At 40.5% G+C, this 19,205-nt stretch overlaps 1 protein-coding gene across 27 annotated transcripts in view; it reads right to left on the minus strand.

Annotated features, from left to right (window-relative positions):
* The window catches only part of Enpp2 (ectonucleotide pyrophosphatase/phosphodiesterase 2), a 123,260-nt gene that overhangs the window by 5,238 nt on the left and 98,817 nt on the right, over positions 1–19,205 (minus strand). For 10 of the 27 annotated variants that reach the window (NM_057104.3, XM_087559263.1, XM_087559280.1 and 7 more), the window contains 8 exon segments: positions 227–383; positions 1,655–1,787; positions 2,440–2,517; positions 3,403–3,538; positions 4,246–4,382; positions 15,121–15,172; positions 17,701–17,885; positions 18,963–19,050. In NM_057104.3, the coding sequence (NP_476445.2) occupies positions 227–383; positions 1,655–1,787; positions 2,440–2,517; positions 3,403–3,538; positions 4,246–4,382; positions 15,121–15,172; positions 17,701–17,885; positions 18,963–19,050 (966 nt within the window). 27 annotated transcript variants of the gene reach the window in all.

Raw genomic sequence — 19,205 nt, forward strand, 5'->3', positions numbered from 1 at the left:
GGCATGCACCACACATGCACAAACACAGAGTGATAAGTACAAACTTATTATTATAGGATACCAGGTCCCTAGATATTCAATAAAGATCTGTTTGGGTCATTTCCCCTTTCCATTCAGTTGGGGGCTCCCAAGGCTTCATGATAATATATCTGCTTCAATGCTGGGGATATAAGTTAAGAAGCTAAATATGAAAGCACATCCTGGAGGACTCTGTCTCTGAACTCACATTACAGCTCTCATCATTGTCGGGTCGGTGAGGAAGGATGAAGGAAGACACAGAGAGGGGACCGTCACACTTGTCTGCAGGCTGAGTGAAGTCCAGGCAGCTGGTGATGATGCTGTAGTAGTGGGTGGGGACAGGTATAGAGCTGCCTTCCACATACCTGAGCCAGGAAATAAAGTTACAAGGCGCATTGAAAGTTTCTCTTAAAAATGCTCACCCATCACTGGTGTCTAAGACACTCTGCTAGACCCCTGATATATCTTTAAACATGATTGATGTTATCTCTGCCTGGAATTGTCTACCTGACTCGGCCTGGTGAGAAGAGAGAGATATCCCAAGAAAATCAAGTGGTTGGATTGAAGAGTTGGGGGCAGTCAATGGTGACTAGGATAATAATAACTCTCAAAGAGCTGGAAGGGTCAATAAAAGTCAAATTGTGATGGTTTGTGGGTGCCAAGATATGGAATTTAGTATCTATTCCATGGAAGTCTTGGGGGATATGAAGCATCATACTAGATTGTGCTCCAGAAAGACCACTATCATAGATGTAGAAAATGGTCTAGAAGCACAAGACACTGGGTGTAGAGGAAAGAGAGCACTTTTAGTCTACACTGAGATCTTGAATTTGATATAAAGGAAGCACTAATAGTCAAGAACAGATAAGCCCAGGGCTATTGAATGAGCTTTCTCCAGTAGAGCAAAGTTCACATATTTAAATTCTTCAGGAGATTTGGAGATTATAACTTTAATCATTTTCTAAATCTTGAAATTATGAGTGGACTTAATCTTGTTTTAAAAGAATCAAAAATGACCAGCCATAAGTATATAATTAAGATGAGATTTCTTTTGAATTACTGAAAATACTATTAATTATCTGTATTTCAAAATAGCATTTTATTCACAAAGTATCGTTATTATCGAACACTGTGCTGATTTCTGTTTATTTGTGCATGTTATCAATGCACTAGACTACATACTCCTTGTAAGTACAGTGTTTACATTATCTTTTTATATCCCAAATAGCACCAAGGGGAGAGAGATAATTGGAGTCAATCAAAGTCTATAAGCAACTTTCAAATAAGACATACTGCTCAGAAAGTAGAAAAGATTCCAAAGTCTCTAAAAATAATGAAAATGAATTAAAATCACAATTTCTCTACTGAAGAGTTGTTGAAGAATAAATGGTCATTTCAAAAATATTATTGAGACATTTTATCATAAAATGGAAATATGTCTATTACAAACATCAAAATTTTTCATTCTAATTACTAAAGTCATATTCAATCAAAGATGAAAAACAACTAAGATCTTAAGCTGAAATTCAAAGAAAAAATATGTAAGCATATAAACTCCTCTCTAGCATATGAATATCCTTGATTGGTGTCTTAGAATTTAGGCATCTCACACAGAACAGGAAAAAAAAAAGCTCACTGTTTAATTTCATCTTCAGTGTCACGTAGGCCATCGTAATTGTAGTCAAAAATCGGTCCACTTATTACGTTGACTCCATTCCTTTCTGAAGCATATTTCTTCACCAAAACCCTTTGGAAATAAGCCCAAACACCTGTGCAAAGACACAAATCAATTCTTCCTGCCCAAATATGCTCTGTTCAATTCACAGAGTCACGATTAACCAAGAATACTTATCCTGTAAACAAATAAATTATATGTTCAAAGAAGTTAAAATAATAATTTTCATGGCCCTAAAATCATCTGAATTGATATTCTGATAAAGAATATTTATAATCTTCTTCTGGGTCTTGGGGTCAATATTCAGAAAACAGAAGCACCCTAAAGGAGAAGGGTGCTCGTGACCTTTGCAGACATGCTCAATAAAAAAACATAGATGCTGTGAAGTGGCAAGTGACCTCTAGAATTCAGTAAGACTCCATCACAAAAAATAATAAGCATTAAAAATAGAAAGAACTGCAGGGTAGAAAAAAATGCAACTGTGGTTTAGTTTGGCCCTACCACTTCATGACCTGTGTCACTTCTTATGAGGGCAATTTCCTAATTATAAGCAAGGGCTAGATGACTCCCCGGCTTCCTGCCCAGGTAGCTCATCTACAGAGAATTCATGTGAAATATCTTCACAACTTATAAGCCGAACAGTTGCAAGGTATTATTAAAATCAGTGTAGAGGTAGAAAAAGTAAGTGGCAAATTTAAAATATTTATCTTCTAAGTAGCAGTTTATTGGGTAAATATTGTACTTACGTTTGAAGGCGGGGTACATTGGAACCATGTTGGTTACGAGGAATGCATCATACTTAGCTTCTGGGGAGGAGCTCAGGTCTAAACATCAGGTGGGAGAACAAACAGAGTCCATTGCTTACCAATCTCAACAGAAAACTCAGTCTTCCAACTCAGAGTTTGAAGCCAGTGGATCTATTCTTTTATCTCCCCTTAGCAGCTTCACCAAACACTTGCACTCAGTCGCTCTGCATCCCTTAACAGCTCCCAGGAAGTATTTACAGCCCATTTCTTCCTACCTAGTTGTAGTTCTTTGATTTCATTATTATATCCTAGACTCTTTAAAAAAATGTCATTAAGATAATGAGCCATAATTGTTCTCAGGAAATCACCTCTGCGGGGACTGTGCCACTTAATAGCCTCCTTCCCACACTCAGGCAAATGACTCTTATTAAACTCAACGGGCCACACACAAAAAACAAGGACACAGAAAGAGGAGCAGAACGTGGTGAGAAGGGTTCCAGCAGGGGACAAGTTATAAAAGAAGCCAATGGGGGATAAAGAATGACAAACGCTCATCATATAACCATATGGAACCTTCAAACGAAACACCTTTCTTAAGAAAGAACTAATCTCCCATTAACTTACTGTTTCTTTCAGATTCCCTTCAACAGTATGGAGGAAAACAAGTTTCCCCCATCTATACTTTAGACTTTTCCAGAAGAGCAGGATATTTGAAAGCTGGTCATTTTCAGGCTCATTTTGGGAAAATCTCACAGTCTCACAAATGCTTCCCCATGAAGAAACCTGGAACCACTGAAATCCTAACCAGCAGGCTTCCAACTCCAGAATATACCTCTCACCCTGACAAAGGCATGGGAGTGTGCGCATGTGCATACACACACACACACACACACACACACACACACACACACACACACACACACACAGCGGGAGGTTGGGGGAGGGGATCAGAGCCCAACTCACAGGGAGGAAAAAGGAATCCATATGACATCTGTTTATCATTTTTATAAGCTAAACAGTTCTGACTGAATCCTGGAGACACACGGACATCAGGACGAACACAGTTGGTCAGGTGTTCTGGGATGCTGGAGACCTCAGCCTGCATGGGGAATAGAGAACCTCAATGAGGCTATTCGAGAGATGAAAGCAAATGACTTGAGCAAAGCTCGTGCACCTACTTTGAAAGGCTCAAACCAAACTCACTACCTTACCATAGTCAATGCTCTGATATTCTAACTTCTTTTTTTAAGCCCTTTGTTTTAAATACAATAAGCCAATAATCTTCAAACTCTTACATTTTCCGCAGTAGAATCTTTTTACCAGTGTCTGAAGTTAAACAATACATAAAGTGGAGATCCTACTGTTAAATTTCAGAGGAAGCATAGACAGGCTGATCTTAGCTGTTAGCTGTCCACCCAGCCTCTCTCTCTGTCTCTGTCTCTGTCTCTGTCTCTCTCTCTCTCTCTCTCTCTCTGTGAGTGTGTGTGTGTATGTGTGTGTGTTAACATATTACAATAGAACAGTCAGAAAACTGAAAGTAGTTTAAAATATCTTGCAACGAAGCAGGAAAAAGTGTTTCCTTTAAGACTAACACTTGATAAACCACCCTTTGAGCTCTAAGGCATACCATGGCACATATGTATACACATGCACACAAACACACACACAAACACACACACACACACAATATTACAGTAGATGCAACAGAAGGATTCTTCAATCATGAAAAATTAAGGTAAAATTATATTATTAATCAAACATTCATTGTATCAAATAAAGAGTGTAATCCCCAATTTTCTCAATAACCTGCTTAGAAATGGTATACGATGTCCAGAGAGGCATTAAGAATATTTCACTATAACCACTTTCAAAGTCCGTATGGTATAAGATATCATAGCTAGTCCGATAGAGCACTGCAGGCCGTCCATACAGGAGATGTCTCTCTAGGAAAGAAAGGAAGAAGAAAATATATTCAGTGCATAATCAACTTTACAACAAATGTAAAATATTAGAAGAGGAGTCAAGTTGCCTACAGTTTGCTAGCTTACTTATTAATTAGTCAGTGACTTCTCCTTAATTTGATCAAGTTAGTTTTTCTAACACTTCTGTGATTTATCTGACCACCTTACCAAGGGTCAAAACCAGAATTCTTTTGGAAATTGTCAGATTTAATGGTCTATATAAAAAGGAAACATCCAGTAAATACTAAGATGAGTCAGCTAAATGGAAAGCCAATAGGAATGGATTGTATGTAATTAAATGATTTGACCCCTGAAGAGGTATATCAGGTTAGTCAAGGGTTCAATTAAGATGGCGGCTCTCTCTTACTGTGTGGCTTGCAAACTGGAACTAAAATATGCATTATTTCAGCATAAAGAGAGAGAGGTTAGCAGCAGTGGCTTTAGGCATGGACTTAAAGAAACATGTATAGATAACATTGGCAGGGTATTTAAGAGGGCCCCTCAAATACAGATGAGAAGCTCAATTATTAACAACCTCAGGTAAGACCCCGGAATGCAGAGTTGGGCTCCTTTAAGAAGACAGTCACTGAAATCTTGCTTACGCTTTGAGGAGAAAGATGAGAGCTTAGTACTGAAGCCTTTATTTCAACCCACAAACAAAAAAGCCTGGAGCTTGGCTCACCCACTTGGGATAGGCTAAACTTCCATAAATTTATGGAAACTGAGGTTCATCCACACCCACATATTTAGAGATTGAGGCTTAGCAAATTCACAATTCCCTAAACGATTTAGAATAAAAGCTGCTTTTACCATATTTTTTTATTAGAGAAACTCTGGCGGGCACTTATTAAATTATATATACATGTTGCTTTAATTAAAGTACAACTCCTCTATGCAAGTAGTGGAGAAAAAAAAATGTTCACACAGTATTTCATAGACCCCTCCCAAGCAGAAGTGCTGATTTGCGGCAGAGTGGCCCATTCTATCCCAACGCAAGCAACTTCTGGGTAGTCTGGCTTCCTGAGCTTTGCAGTAGATGTGGAAGCCTTGTTTAAGCTGCCAAACTTGGGGGTCCACCCCTAAGAATCAGAATGTGCCAAAATGTTATTAAATAAATGAAGTCTAATAAATTAAAAGCCAGCAAATCCCAGCAATAGTACTTGGGGGTCATAAACTGACCCTGAGTTTCCTTCCAAACTCAGACCAAACCTTTTCTAGGTTCAACACTTCCATTAAGGTTTTTCTTGTTTTCATGTTTGCTGCCTCTGAATTTCCCGGTTTCAGCTGGAAGCAGAAGTATCAGAGTTCTTTGAGAAACTATTCTCTTTTTATCAGTTAAGTCTTCAAGCTTACCAAGTGTGGTGGTTTAAATATGAATGCGCCCCCATAAATTCCATATATGACTGCTTAGTCATCGGGAAGTGGCAGTATTGGAAGGATTAGGAGGAGCTTGGGCCTGTTGGAGGGATATTCTCTCTCTCTCTCTCTCTCTCTCTCTCTCTCTCTCTCTCTCTCTCTCTCTCTCTCTCTCTCTCTCTCTCTCTCCTGCCTATAGATCAGGCTTTAAGTCTCAACTACCTCTCCAACACCATGCCTGCCATGCCTGCTGACACATTCCCCACTATGCTGATAATGGACTAAGCCTCCAAAACTGGTAGCCAGCCCCAATTCAATGCTTCTTTTATAAGAGTGGCCTTTGTTATAGTGTCTCTTCACAGCAGCGGGACAGTGACTAAGATACCAGTGTATTTCTCTAGACTCATACTAAAGCCTGCTCCTTCATCCGTTCCATTAAGAGGTCAACAATGAGCAGCCATTTTTCACATGTGACATCCCCGCCCCCCCTTAGAGCACTCATCAAACAACGGTGCATATGATCTAGATCTCCAGTTCTTCCTTCCTTCAGACCTTGTGAATTTCTTGCCATTTTTCACCATAACTCTCCCGAGGGGTCTGGTTTGCTCGTAAACGTACTGCTCATGACTGTTGTAAAGAATTCTATATGATATAAGTGATTTCTTTCCTCTCTGCCAGTGATAATTTATATTCTTCCCCATCACCCTTGTTATTTAGTTTGTGTTCATGGGGTACGTGGTGGGGGAGGGATGTACACACACATGTCCTGTCATATCCAGAAGTCAGTACCAAATGTCTCTGTCTCTCTCTCTGTTACTTTTTATTACATGGTCTTTTGCTAAACCTGGAACTCACTGATTTGGGTAGAATGGCCCAAAAGATCAGCCTGTTTCTGCCTCCCCAGTTCTGAGATTACATGTAGGCACTGATATGCCCATTTTTTACCTAGAGGCTGGGAATGCAAACTCAGGTCCTCACACTCAATTAGCAGCTACCTCTCCAGGCCCAATCCTGCCACTTATCTCCTGCATATCCCTCCACTGAAAGTTTAAAATCCTTCTTCCTGCCTGGCCTTGAGCTAGAAAATGGAGATACTGAGTAACAATAGCTTAGGGCTCTTGTCCTCAAAGAGCTCACAGTCCAACAACAATCCTGCCATCGATAACCAACATGTAGCACAGGCTATACAGTCTCTAGTATCCACACAGAATTATGTATGGTAACACAGTGAGAAACATTGCAAATAGGCCTAAGGTGGCATTAAAAAAAAGACCTTTCTAGGGCAAATAAAATAATATTAAACCAGTGCAATCCACACACCAGATTATATCTGTTGCCCTTGGATATTTGTTAACAACCATCAAAAGTGTCTGACAAACAATTAAGTCCCAGAGTTCAAACAAGATGGAAGGGACGTGAGGTGAGGAGAAGGTGAGACATGAGATTGATAGACCAGGCTGAAGAGTCTCCCCCCCCCCCCCCCCCGTTCGTCTCTGTCTGCTCTTCCGCTAAGTACACAAAGATTACCTTTGCTTCAGAAAATAACTCCACGGCTTCAAGCTATTGACACAACTGCAGCTTCTAAAACACAGCCAGGGCATAAACTTACCACTATCTCATTTGCTTTTTGTTCCCCAATCATTGTTGAGCTCAAGGGGAAAAAAAAGCACAATGACATCGACTACCTTCCCAAACTCCCGCCTAAATCTCCAGAAATCAACCTAGATTTCTTTATAGCGTAAGTCATGCAAGAAAGAAGAGAAATCATCTTTGCAATAGGAAAAATACATTTTGAGATTCAGAATCAGGACTGAGGTTGTTATTTTATCATTGTGTCTGTGAATCACAGGTCTAGCCATGGCCCAGCTCTGTTAGTCTTGGACATCTTGGGGAAACCACATGTTGCATTTCTCTATAACGTACATTGCACTTCTCTTTTAACAAAATGCTCCTACTCAGACCACAAAATGGACTTGACTTTCAGTCTTCACATATGCTAAGATATTTGTCTCAAGGACAGCCCACAAGCTCTGTTTCTGCAACTTACTCTTCTGGTTTCATTTTTAGCTTTCCCTACCTTGATTTCTAATCTATGCAGAGGACTGACATTTTAAAGCACCTAATTTAAAAAAAAATTTATGGGCACAATTGTTGTACCTATGTATGTGGCCCAATTCCAATATAAAATTTATAATGGTCAGATCAATCTAATCGGGATAGTAATCAACTTAAATATGAATGATTCTTTTGTATGTGGAGGCACCCAAGATTTTTTCCTTAGTAGCACTAAAATATATAATTAAGTTTGCCCAACAGTAATTACCCTACTATGTCATAGAACTTTTGAAGTACTTCTACCTGTCCAAAAGCACATTAACACCCCCTTAACCAACTTCTCTCACATGATTCATACCGCGAGCGCGCGTGTGTGTGTGTGTGTGTGTGTGTGTGTGTGTGTACATGTGTGTAACTTAAATATGTACCTGTTCATGCTTGTGTGCATGTGCATTTGGAGTCCAAAGGTTGATTATCAGGTTTGTTTATTGAGATAGGCTCTCTCACAGAATCTGGAGCTCACTGATTGACTGACTGACAGTAAGGTCTAGGGAGGAATCTATCTCCTCCAGCCCATCCCTCAATGTCCGGGGGTGAGGGTGGGCCTACAAAAGGGTGCCAGACCTGGGTTTTTTTTTTTTCATGGATACTAGGTATCCAAACTCAGGTCCTCATGCTTGTGTGGCAGACACCTTACAAGTGAGGCATCTCCCTCCGTCCTTCTGCTGATCTCCCGATGTGGATCTAGTATGTCCCATGTCTTCCCAGGCTGAGCTCCTATTGCACAGAGTTCCAGACACAGCCTTCCTTCCACACCCAAGCTCCATGTTTACAGTAGAGTCTCTGGCATTTTAGCTTATGCCAGAGTTCCCCTCCACATACCACATTTGGCAAAAGACCGTGAGACAAATCTTTTTAAGTGGTGTGGACTTCCCCAGAATTCACTCTTTTTGTCTTCCAGAGTTTAGTCATGCAGACTCGAGTTTGTGTTTCTTCTCCCCCCCCTCCGCTTCCTGATTCATACTCTAGCAGATGGACTTGGAACCACATGAGAATCCTTCTCCCTTTTTGTTTGCTTAAACATTCACTCCCACAATAACATATCCTTAAACCTTACCACAAAATCTCTACCAACAAAAAAAAAAAAGTCAATGCCTTCCCCTTTCTCTTTCCTGTGTCCTTACAAGCACCTATTGTCATTCACTGCTTTTCAGTCCCCACCTCGTGCTTTTCAATTCCACCATTAAAACATTCTGTTGGAGTTCATCTGCTTGCTAAACCTTAAAACAGAACAGCAATTCTATGAAGACAGGGCCTTAATCTGGGTTAGATAGTCTGTCTCCAATGATACCAATCACATGTTACTTGGCAATCAGTTAACAAACAAAATTAGAAAAAAAGTCTGGACTTCTACATGGGGCTTGCCTAGTAGAATTTGAGACAGACTGGACTCATCAGGATCACCTCTATTTCATTGATGAAGTAAAGTTGCATGTACGGCCTATCCCAAATCCAGGCCCCAACTTCTAGTTATTCTCTTCCCTAGTCTTTTGGGTAATCTCAAGTCAGAGGCTACCTGCTGTATTATTCTATTGAAGGTTTTATTGGAAGGAAGGGTCAACTCTTCCTGAACATAACCTCTGGCAGAGTAGTGCCAAGGTACATGGGACTCTCTGGTGAAGACAAGAGTTTGCATCAAAGCATCTATCAGCACTTTGGACACAGCTGCAGCCTGATAGTCTCTCCTAACACTCCCAGGGGCATTCTTACACAAACAAACAAAAAACAAAAAACCACCAGCTCATGTCAAATCTCAGCTCAGCTCTGCCTAACTTTGTAACTCTTACCACTTGACCCCCACCCTCAATTTCTTCTATCTTTCAGAAACATTACATCATTGAGAAACAAAGGCCATAAAATGCCAAGTTCAATCTTCATCCAAAGCAGTCATGGTTATAGTTATAGCTGAACTTCAATATCATCAAAGAACACGGATAGGTAAAAGTTAGTGTCTATCATCAGTATTTACTATAAGTCATAAGCAATTCCAGTGCTAGGTACTTTCCAAATGCTTTGCACAGCACATGCACAGATACACCTATACTGAGAACAGCAAATGTGTCACGTCCCTTCTTTGACACTCTAGAGTCTTCAAAAATGAAAGGAGATAGGAAACATTTCAGGATGCCAAAAGGAAGGCCTCTGGGGTCTCTGAGCAATAGTCAGGATTCCTCTACCCAGTTAGCAAAAAATTACTGTGATATTTTTTTATAGAAATTAACTTCATATGGAATGTAAAGTGTCAAACATACATAGGCATTAAAATGACTTGAGTTCTTTTTCGTACAAAGGTGACCCCAATCTTTGCTTAAGAAAATGCAGAGTGTTTTGTAGCAATGGAGGAAAGACTAAGATGAAAGTTAACTAGTATAGTTCTTCCCCTTCTGGCTATAATGCCAGAACTGCCTTTGAAGAAAGTCCCCATTTTCCATGCCATTCATTCCTTAATCGGGCGGACTCAGTGTCACAAGGAAATGAGTTTTCATTGCATACCAGGTCTGCTACTCTACCAGCTATTTGTGACTGAAAAACAACAGCCATTATGCCTCACAGATGTAGAATTTGCCACCTACCTAGAAGTAGAATGACTTCAGCAAACCATTTCTGAAGACCATAGTTTTCCTCCTGTTTATTTTACACAGGCCTTGATTGTATAACAATGTAAATATTGGTAGCAGAACATCACATAAGACTAATTTAATACTTTTTTTAACCTCAAATAGACTCCAGGCTGTTTCATGACTGGAATATGCAGCTTTCACATGTGCTTTGCATAAACATCTGGCTTATTTCACAGTGTAGGACAATAAAACAGTGACACACAAATCTACAATATTACATGTGACTCAGTGTATAACAGATCAATGACCTGCATCTCTACTTTACGCTAAAAACCAAAACCAAAAAGACCTTACATCTGCATGCAGAATATTAGCTTTATATACTGCTCTATAAGGTTCAATACATATGCAAAGTCAGAAAGTCAAAGTAGTTACTCTGAATATAATAAATGTGCACAGACATACCTGTGCATGCATACAATTATATTTTAAATAGGAGCCTGAATGCATAACGTATAAAGTACTCAGAACCAGAACATCCTGCCTTGCTGTTGTAGAAATGAATGAGATAGAAGTTATAAAGTAACAGAGATGAAATTCAAGACATGTGGAAGAGACAACACTGCTATTTTCCACAAATTCCAGAATCTAACCAAGGAAATGGTTTTCATATCATGCAACATTATTTCAAGTCTCTCATGTCCTTAAAGCTTGGTCCCATAGGCCATGAACAGACCCAGGGCATATGCTACTGCCACGAATTGAGTCTGAAAATGTTCCCCACAGGCTGGCATTTGAATGCTTTTCCTATCTGTTGCTGCTGCATTGGGAGGATAGTCAGTTGGGCATCTGACTGGTAAAGGTAAGTTATTAGGGGCAGGCCTTTGAAGGTGACAGCCAGGGCCCTGGTTCTAGCTTCACTCAAGGCTGCCTCTCTACCACATGCTCCAGCCTATCATGAACTGGTAGTGTTCGGCCATGTCTTCCCCCTCAGGAAGGACTCAAATCATGAGTCAGAATAAATCTTGCTGACTCAAATGGGATCTGATAGGCATTCTTCACTCAACATAAAATAACTAATGCAGCTGTCATGGTTATCCTCGAATATTTTCTGCTATCCTTTGAAGCCACGGGTTAAAAGCCATCAGTGGTGAGTGGTGCTGCTACAGACACACAAAAGTCAGTCCTAGCTAAAGCCCAACAAACAGTAAATGAGGGCATATGGTTTCCCTCCACAAACACCCATATGAAGACCCTTCCATGATATATGTATGGCACTGATGGACAACCCTGAACAAAACTGCAGAGAAGTAACATTACTAATGTTCCTTTTAGCCCTGGCAGTCACAAATTCACCAGGACAAGGCCTCTTTCTCTTATGCTTGGGGGACTGTGCTAGATTACAGGAGCCACTTTCTCACACGAGCACAATGCCTACACACCAACTGACTAGATGCAGAAACTGTGAGGCAGGTAGAAATGTTTTAGGAGCAAGAACAGCCAGGATGTACAAGAGTCCACGGAGAGGCAGTTAGAACGAACAAACCAGCAGTCATTTTAGGAGCATCTTGGTGCTATTTCTCTGAGACTTCCTACCCTACTACCCTTGTATTTTGCATGGGAACTCGCATTTTCGCTGTGGCTATCGTTCATTTGTAAGGATACTACAGTACACTAATGTTAGGTGCCAAACTTTCAGGTCACTCATAGAGTTTGTGGGAGATATGTAAAGCTTCTACCAACAAAATCCTGCCTTTAATACTGTGCTCTCCAATTACATGTCAGGAGGCCTGTGTGTTCTGTGATCAAAGGGGAAAGGGGGAGGGTGGGCGATACAGAGAAGGAAGAAAGATGAAACTCCTACAGAAAAGGAAGCAAGGCAAGTAAATAAAACCTGCTGCTGCCTTCCTTCCTCAACCTCTGCTTAGTCAGATGGGAAACATACATCCGATAAACAGGACCACATGGAAGCTGATGGCTCGAGTGATAGCCGTGGGGGATATGTGTGCATCTTTAGCACAGAGTGAGAGGCTTCTGTGCTGTTCTATCTGCTTCTTCAGTCCATCTCTTTTTGTCTGAGAAAGTCATCCCATCCTTTCGAACAGCTCCCCACTCCCTCTTCTTCTAGGTTCTAGAACTTCAAAATCAAAAGGAAGGGCTAGGCATGGTGGCACATGCCTTTAGTTTCAGCACTCAGGAGGCAGAAGTGAGTGAGTCTCTGTAAGTTCAAAGTCAGCCTGGCCTACACTGTGAGTTCCAGAACAGCCGAAGCTACATAGTGAGGTTATGAAAAAGAAGAAGAAGAAGAAGAAGAAGAAGAAGAAGAAGAAGAAGAAGAAGAAGAAGAAGAAGAAGAAGAAGAAGAAGAAGAAGAAGAAGAAGAAGAAGAAGAGGAAGAAGAAGAGGAGGAGGAGGAGGAGGAGGAGGAGGAGGAGGAGGAGGAGGAGGAGGAGGAGGAGGAGGAGGAGGAGGAGGAGGAGGAGGAGGAGGAGAATTAGTCAAAAGGAAGAATTTGCCTGATAGAATGTCTTATCTAATTATTTTCTGTTTTAACTTGCAGCCATGTGACCTACAGGACAGAATTCCAGTCAAAAGAATTTACTCTCTACATTATTGGTGTCATGACTCTGATTTGGGCTGGTGAGCTGTGAGTAGAAATGACATCACTTGAGTGCTAATATCTAGTACATAGTTCTGTGTGCTGCCATGAGTATGGCATGTCCCATAAGGGGGCAACTCTTCAGCATAGATTCCACAATAATCATAGGAAACTGCACTAAGCCTACATTCCATATACTAAAGTGCGAACAAGACACATGTCCTTCTTCCATGGTAAATGTCACTGGGATTCTTGGTTTTGTCTTGAGTTGGGTTTTGTCATATCACAAGCTTACTATCATGTGCTTGCTATTGTCAGTGTAAAATAAAAGAAGACTGGTCAGGGTAGACATAACTCTGAGTGTAATGGAGAAACTCTGATTTCCTCTAGGCACCTCTCTCCATTACAACTTGCCCATCGATCCTCAGACACACCAGTTTTGGGCTAAGCTCCAGGAGCTAATACTTTCTCACTGTGACAAGCATTCCCAGCAGAGAAGGCCCTGTTAGCACCTTCACTTGTGACCCATTAGGTACCCAGTAGATTTGTTTCCTTTTTCTTAGAGCTTTAATGATATTAAAGGAACTCAAAATACTAATAGAAATTTCCCCCAAGATAGCTGACACATTGTGTTCATAGAAAACAATTTGCAATACATATAGAATTTTTTTAAATACTGTGCTCATCGTATAAGTAATAGGAAGTCTTTGATTCTTTTTTCATTTGTTGTTTGTTTTGTTCTATGTGTATGGTGTTTAGCCTGCATGTATGTTTTCCAACCACGTGTGTGCCTGGTGAGCACAGAGACCAGAAGAGGGCATCAGATCGCCTAGAACTGGACTGCCATGTTTGGGATAGAACCCAGATCTTCTGGAAGAACAGCAAGCCATCTCTCTCACTCTAATCTATGATCAATTTTCAAAAACTAGGAGTCTAATCTTATTTCGCAGGGCTTTTTATTTTTTATTATATATTTCTTTACTTACATTTCAAAGGTTATTCCCCTTCCCGGTTTCCTGTCCATAAGCTCCCATTCCCTCCTCTCCCCCTCCCCCATATGAGTATTCCCCCTATACATCCGCTTTATTGCCCTCCCCCATATTCCCCTGCACTGGGGGGTCCAACCTTGACAAGACCAAGGTCTTTCCCTTGCACTGGTGCCCCAACAAGGCTATTCTCTGCTACATATGCAGTTGGAGCCCTGGGTCAGTCCATGTATAGTCTTTCGGTAGTGGTTTAGTCCCTGGAAGCTCTGGTTGGTTAGCATTGTTTTTTTTTTAAAGATTTATTCATTTATTATATATAAGTACACTGTAGCTGTCTTCAGATACACCAGAAGAGGGCATCGGATCTCTTTACAGATGGTTGTGAGCCACCATGTGGTTGCTGGGAATTGAACTCATGACCTCTGAAAGAGCAGTCGGGTGCTCTTAACCGCTGAGCCATCTCTCCAGCCCAGCATTGTTGTTTTTATGGGGTTGCAAGCTCCTTCAACTCTTTCAATACTTCCTCTAATTCCCCCCCAGGGGTCCTATTCTCAGTTCAGTGGTTTGCTGCTAGCATTGACCTCTATATTGGACATGCTCTGGATGTGTCTCTCAGGAGAGATCTATATCCAATCCCTTTCCGCATCCATTTTTTTAGCTTCAATCTTATCTAGTTTTGGTGGCTGTATATATATGGGCCACATGTGTGTCAGGCTCTGAATGGCCATTCCTTGAGTTGCTGCTCTAAACTTTGCTTCCATATTCCCTCCTATGAATAATTTTACTCCCTATTTTAAGAAGGAGTGGGAGCATCTGCATTTTGGTCATCCTTCTTCTTGAGCTTCCTGTGGTCTGTAGATTGCATCTTGGGTAATTTGAGCTTTTTGACTATATCTACTTATCAATGAGTGCATACCAAGTGTGTTTTTCTGTGATTGAGTAACCTCACTCAGGATGATATTTTCTAGTTCATTCCATTTGCCTATAAATTTCATGTAGTCATTGTTTTTGATAGCTGAGTAGTACTCCATTGTGTAGATGCACCACATTTTTTTAATCCATTCCTCTGTTGAAGATTTTGTAGGTTTTTAATGTTCCCTTACCTTCTGTTGATCCTTTGGTATGAAGACGTTTATTGAGTTCTTCCAATTTGTTCTTCACATGTAAAAACCAGAAAAGGAAAGAAAGCAAATGAGGGATTTCTTTTTTTCTCTCCTTTTCTCTTCTTTCTACTTAGCATCTTGCTAAATCCCAAAGAAAGCCCCAATGTCCATCAGTGTGGTAAACATTCTTGGGAAGCTGCTGTTTTATCTCACACTTACATTCTAAACTTGATCTATATGTATGTGAGTATCTTCATTCATCTCCCATTAACCTAGTTCCCTTCCCTTAAGTCTGTAATGACCATAGCTTCCCAGGCTGGTAAGGATAGCTATTTGGGCCACATACATATGAGGGAGTGACAGTAGTACCCCATATCTCAGGTTAATTCCTGTCTACACTGAAATGATTCACCAAACAGATGTATAAAATTGCTTTTGATCAAAGTCAAACAGTCATGACTCAATACTTCTGGAGAGTAATAACCAAGCAACTCTGAAAGCCACTGCTCAGCACCTGTACCTATCACCTGTCATTGAGACTCCCAAGCATTAATGATAAACCCCACTTACAATAATGTCCACTGATTTACCGTAAAGCTAATATTTGAAAATTACCAAATGATCTTAAACAGTAAGATGAATATAAGCAGTATGATCTATCGATATATCAAAGGTAACTAATTACCATGAAAAATGTGACCTACTGGTTCATATAGTAATATACACAAATGTACTTCAGAAATAATGATTAATCAAACAATTACAGGATCCTGAGCCTACAACAGCAGCCACATTAAAATTTCCCATATGCAAAATTATATCATAGGTTACTTTGAGATGCATTAACATACTTCATGTACTATATTATATATATATGTTTTCATATATATATATATGTTTTCATATATATACTTTATATATATATATATATATATATGAGAAATGTAAAAATACAGAGTCAGGCATGAGAATTACACTACTTTCAGAATCCCATTAATGCTATGTTGTAGAAGAAGCTAAAAACAAAAGATGGGGGTGGGGTGGGAGGAAATGTAGATATTTTGAGAAATCCATCAATGCAAAATTTATGTAATATACTTGGCCAATATATTCAAAATATGTCTATACTAGAGGGCACACAGAAAGCAAATGCAACTATACAGTACTCTCAACTTATTTGTGATCCTCTTGGTAAGTTGGTTTTTATTGGTTTGGGCAACCTCACAAACCTAGCTTCTTAGTGTTGCCTCCCCTTCATTCATTAGCCTCTCAGAATCTTATCAAGAACAAAGGTAGGAAGGAGATGAATGCAAAAATAGAGAGGAAGGGGGTTGGGGATTTAGCTCAGTGGTAGAGCGCTTGCCTAGGAAGTGCAAGGCCCTGGGTTTGGTCCCCAGCTCCGAAAAAAAAAAAAAAAAAGAACAAAAATAGAGAGGAAGGAAAAAACATATTCCTCTCACTCTAGAGCCTACCAAACCATATCTCCAATGCTCCTAGGAATCCTGGGAGGGGACAAGTGGTAAGAAAAAGAGACTGTGCAATAGGAGATTTATTATCTGTTTTCTGAGGCTAAGAAAAAAAACACATCCTTTTTATCTATAATTAAACAGCATATAAAAATGAACCAACACCTTTGGTTTGTACAGGCATCTTCTCAATTCTGTGGAAGGGTTGGTTCATTTCTGCTAATAGGAGCACTGGTTGGCAGGTATAAAAATCTTAACTCAAAAAAGTCAATAAGTAAATTATTGCTTAAGACTTTGGGGTTTGTTTGTTTGTTTGTTTTGTTGGTGTTGTTGTTTTGTATCTAAAAAGACCAGTGGTGTTTCCAAGGACACCCCATCCTGTACCTTCCTCACCCCGCTCACCTAGAAAGGTGAGTTTTAGGGACTGCAGAAAAGAGTTGTTCTTTGGCTTACAGTCAGGCTCTACCAGGGAAGACAGTTGGAGCCGAGCAGAGGCAATAGAACCTAGGGTGCTACACTTCCAGGCCACAGTGTTCTAACAAACACAATTATCTCTTCCCGTGTCCCTTCCTCCCTTCTTGTCTCCTGCCAATCTCCTTAGTAATTCTCTATCTGCCCTCACCTTTTAGGCCTTGGAAAGTATTCTGCCAGCTCTGGAACACTTCCCATTTCCCAGAGATTTCCATCTACCCGGCCCAGGTTTTGCACATACCTGAATCCCTTAAAATTACAAGTATCTTTCAAAACCACTTTGACATACCTACCTATGGACAACTCAGTGATATTCATGGCTCACCATGAATCACTGGAAATTCATAATTCTGTAAAAGAGTCAGCTTCTAACTGTATATTGTGAATTCAGAAAATAACAGTTTGACCCTTCATTCTCCAGACCTGTACTGTCTACGATGGTAGCCATAGACCATATTCAGCATACTAAACTTAAATTTAAAACAATAAAGTGAGAATTTTCACCCCCAGCCATAACCAGTTACTGGCTCCATTTCAGATAGCGGAGTTAAAACTCAACTCTATTTTCACAGATGGTTCTACTGAACAGTGCTTTATAAACCAAACAACCACTTCCATGATAAAGCATGAAGATTATCTCTACCTTTGGCTCTACCTTATCGTCACAGGTGCAGCCCAGGTCAAACTCGGACTGAAGGTACATAATCCCTGGGTAGTTAGGTCGGCTGACTTCGTCTGGCATGGTTGGCCTAAAGGTATTTGTACGCAGTAGGTGATTCAAGCTTCCATGAGTTCCATTATTGGGAGCGGGCTTCAAGCCTAGGAGATCTGATGGAAAGAAAAGGATGCAGTGTTTCTCATTTACTCTCCCATGAGATATGTGAAGAATCAAAACCTTTGACCTTCCAGGAGCCTATAAATATTGAACACAAATCACAAGTGAGCAAACTAAACTACCACATCAGCCATTCCTTCCACAACTTCTGAACCATTCCGACCTTACAATGTCTAGCTAACACTTCTTGACATAACACTTCTCTTCATTGTCAGATCATGAATATGTCATTCTCATGAACCTGGAGTAGAATGGTTCACTCAGGCATTGTCTCTGCATGTGACAATGTTGATATCATTGCCCTTCTGGACTTCTTCAAGATTTTTTTAAAACAAAATTTTGAAATAAGGCATAATCAATAAATGCCCACAGCCTGCCCTTCAATACACTCCACAAAAGTGTGGGGACAAGAAGAGGCTTTGGCGATGTGCCTTGATGGGCCACCAAGGGATAAACGGGCTGATTTCACAGCAACTGAATGGTTGCCAAGTGGGCACATAGTGACTTGCCTAAGCTGAGAGACAGGACAGTGAAGAGCTAAGCAGCCAACCTGGGAAAAAGAACCCAGGAGACCCGACTTTCAGACTCCCCCTCTAACCACCAGACTGGCACTCCCTTACTAAATAGGAAAAGCTGTCCTCATTCAGCAACGAGAAGCTCAAGGAAGAAAAATAATTAGAAACACATAAATAGCTGGCTGGGTTGCAAGCTGGCAAATTTTTCACTGGGCTGCAATGTAAGAGAGGGAGGTGGGAGAACGCTCTGTCTGCGTGGAACTCTTGCTTCATCGTGTCTCCAACCAACGGTGTCAAACTGTAATGCTATGTTAGATCAGCCAAAGGCTGCCAACACCAACACTGTGAAAACTCCCCATTAGTCAACTGTTGAAGGAACACAAAGAAGCCTTAGAAGGGGGTGACATTCTGTCCTTTGAACCAATGGGCAAGTTACTTTTTTTTTTCTTTTTGCAGAGAGAGGTCTTAGAACATAGACACCTCATTTCTTTCTCTAGCACTAAGGAAATTCACTGACCAAAAATTTCACCGGGTTTGATTGAACGAGTGACTTACCGCACATAACATTGTAAAGTTCAATGTTTTCAAATGGAGGCACTTTAGTCCTGTACTTAAAAGTTGGGCCATAACCTACGAAAACAGTCTTCCAAAAGAAAAAGAAAAGAAACACAGTTAACCATTTCTGCTTCCACGGACACCATCTCTTCTGTGTCTGAGTTCCTTACAGCTTCACAAACCCCATGATTCCATCCTCCCACCCCTGAAAACTGTGAAATTCAATTTCAGTTCAGTTTTGTA

Source organism: Rattus norvegicus, chromosome 7, assembly GCF_021556685.1.
Source record: "Rattus norvegicus strain SHRSP/BbbUtx chromosome 7, alternate assembly SHRSP_T2T, whole genome shotgun sequence".
Taxonomy (NCBI): Eukaryota; Metazoa; Chordata; class Mammalia; order Rodentia; family Muridae; genus Rattus; species Rattus norvegicus.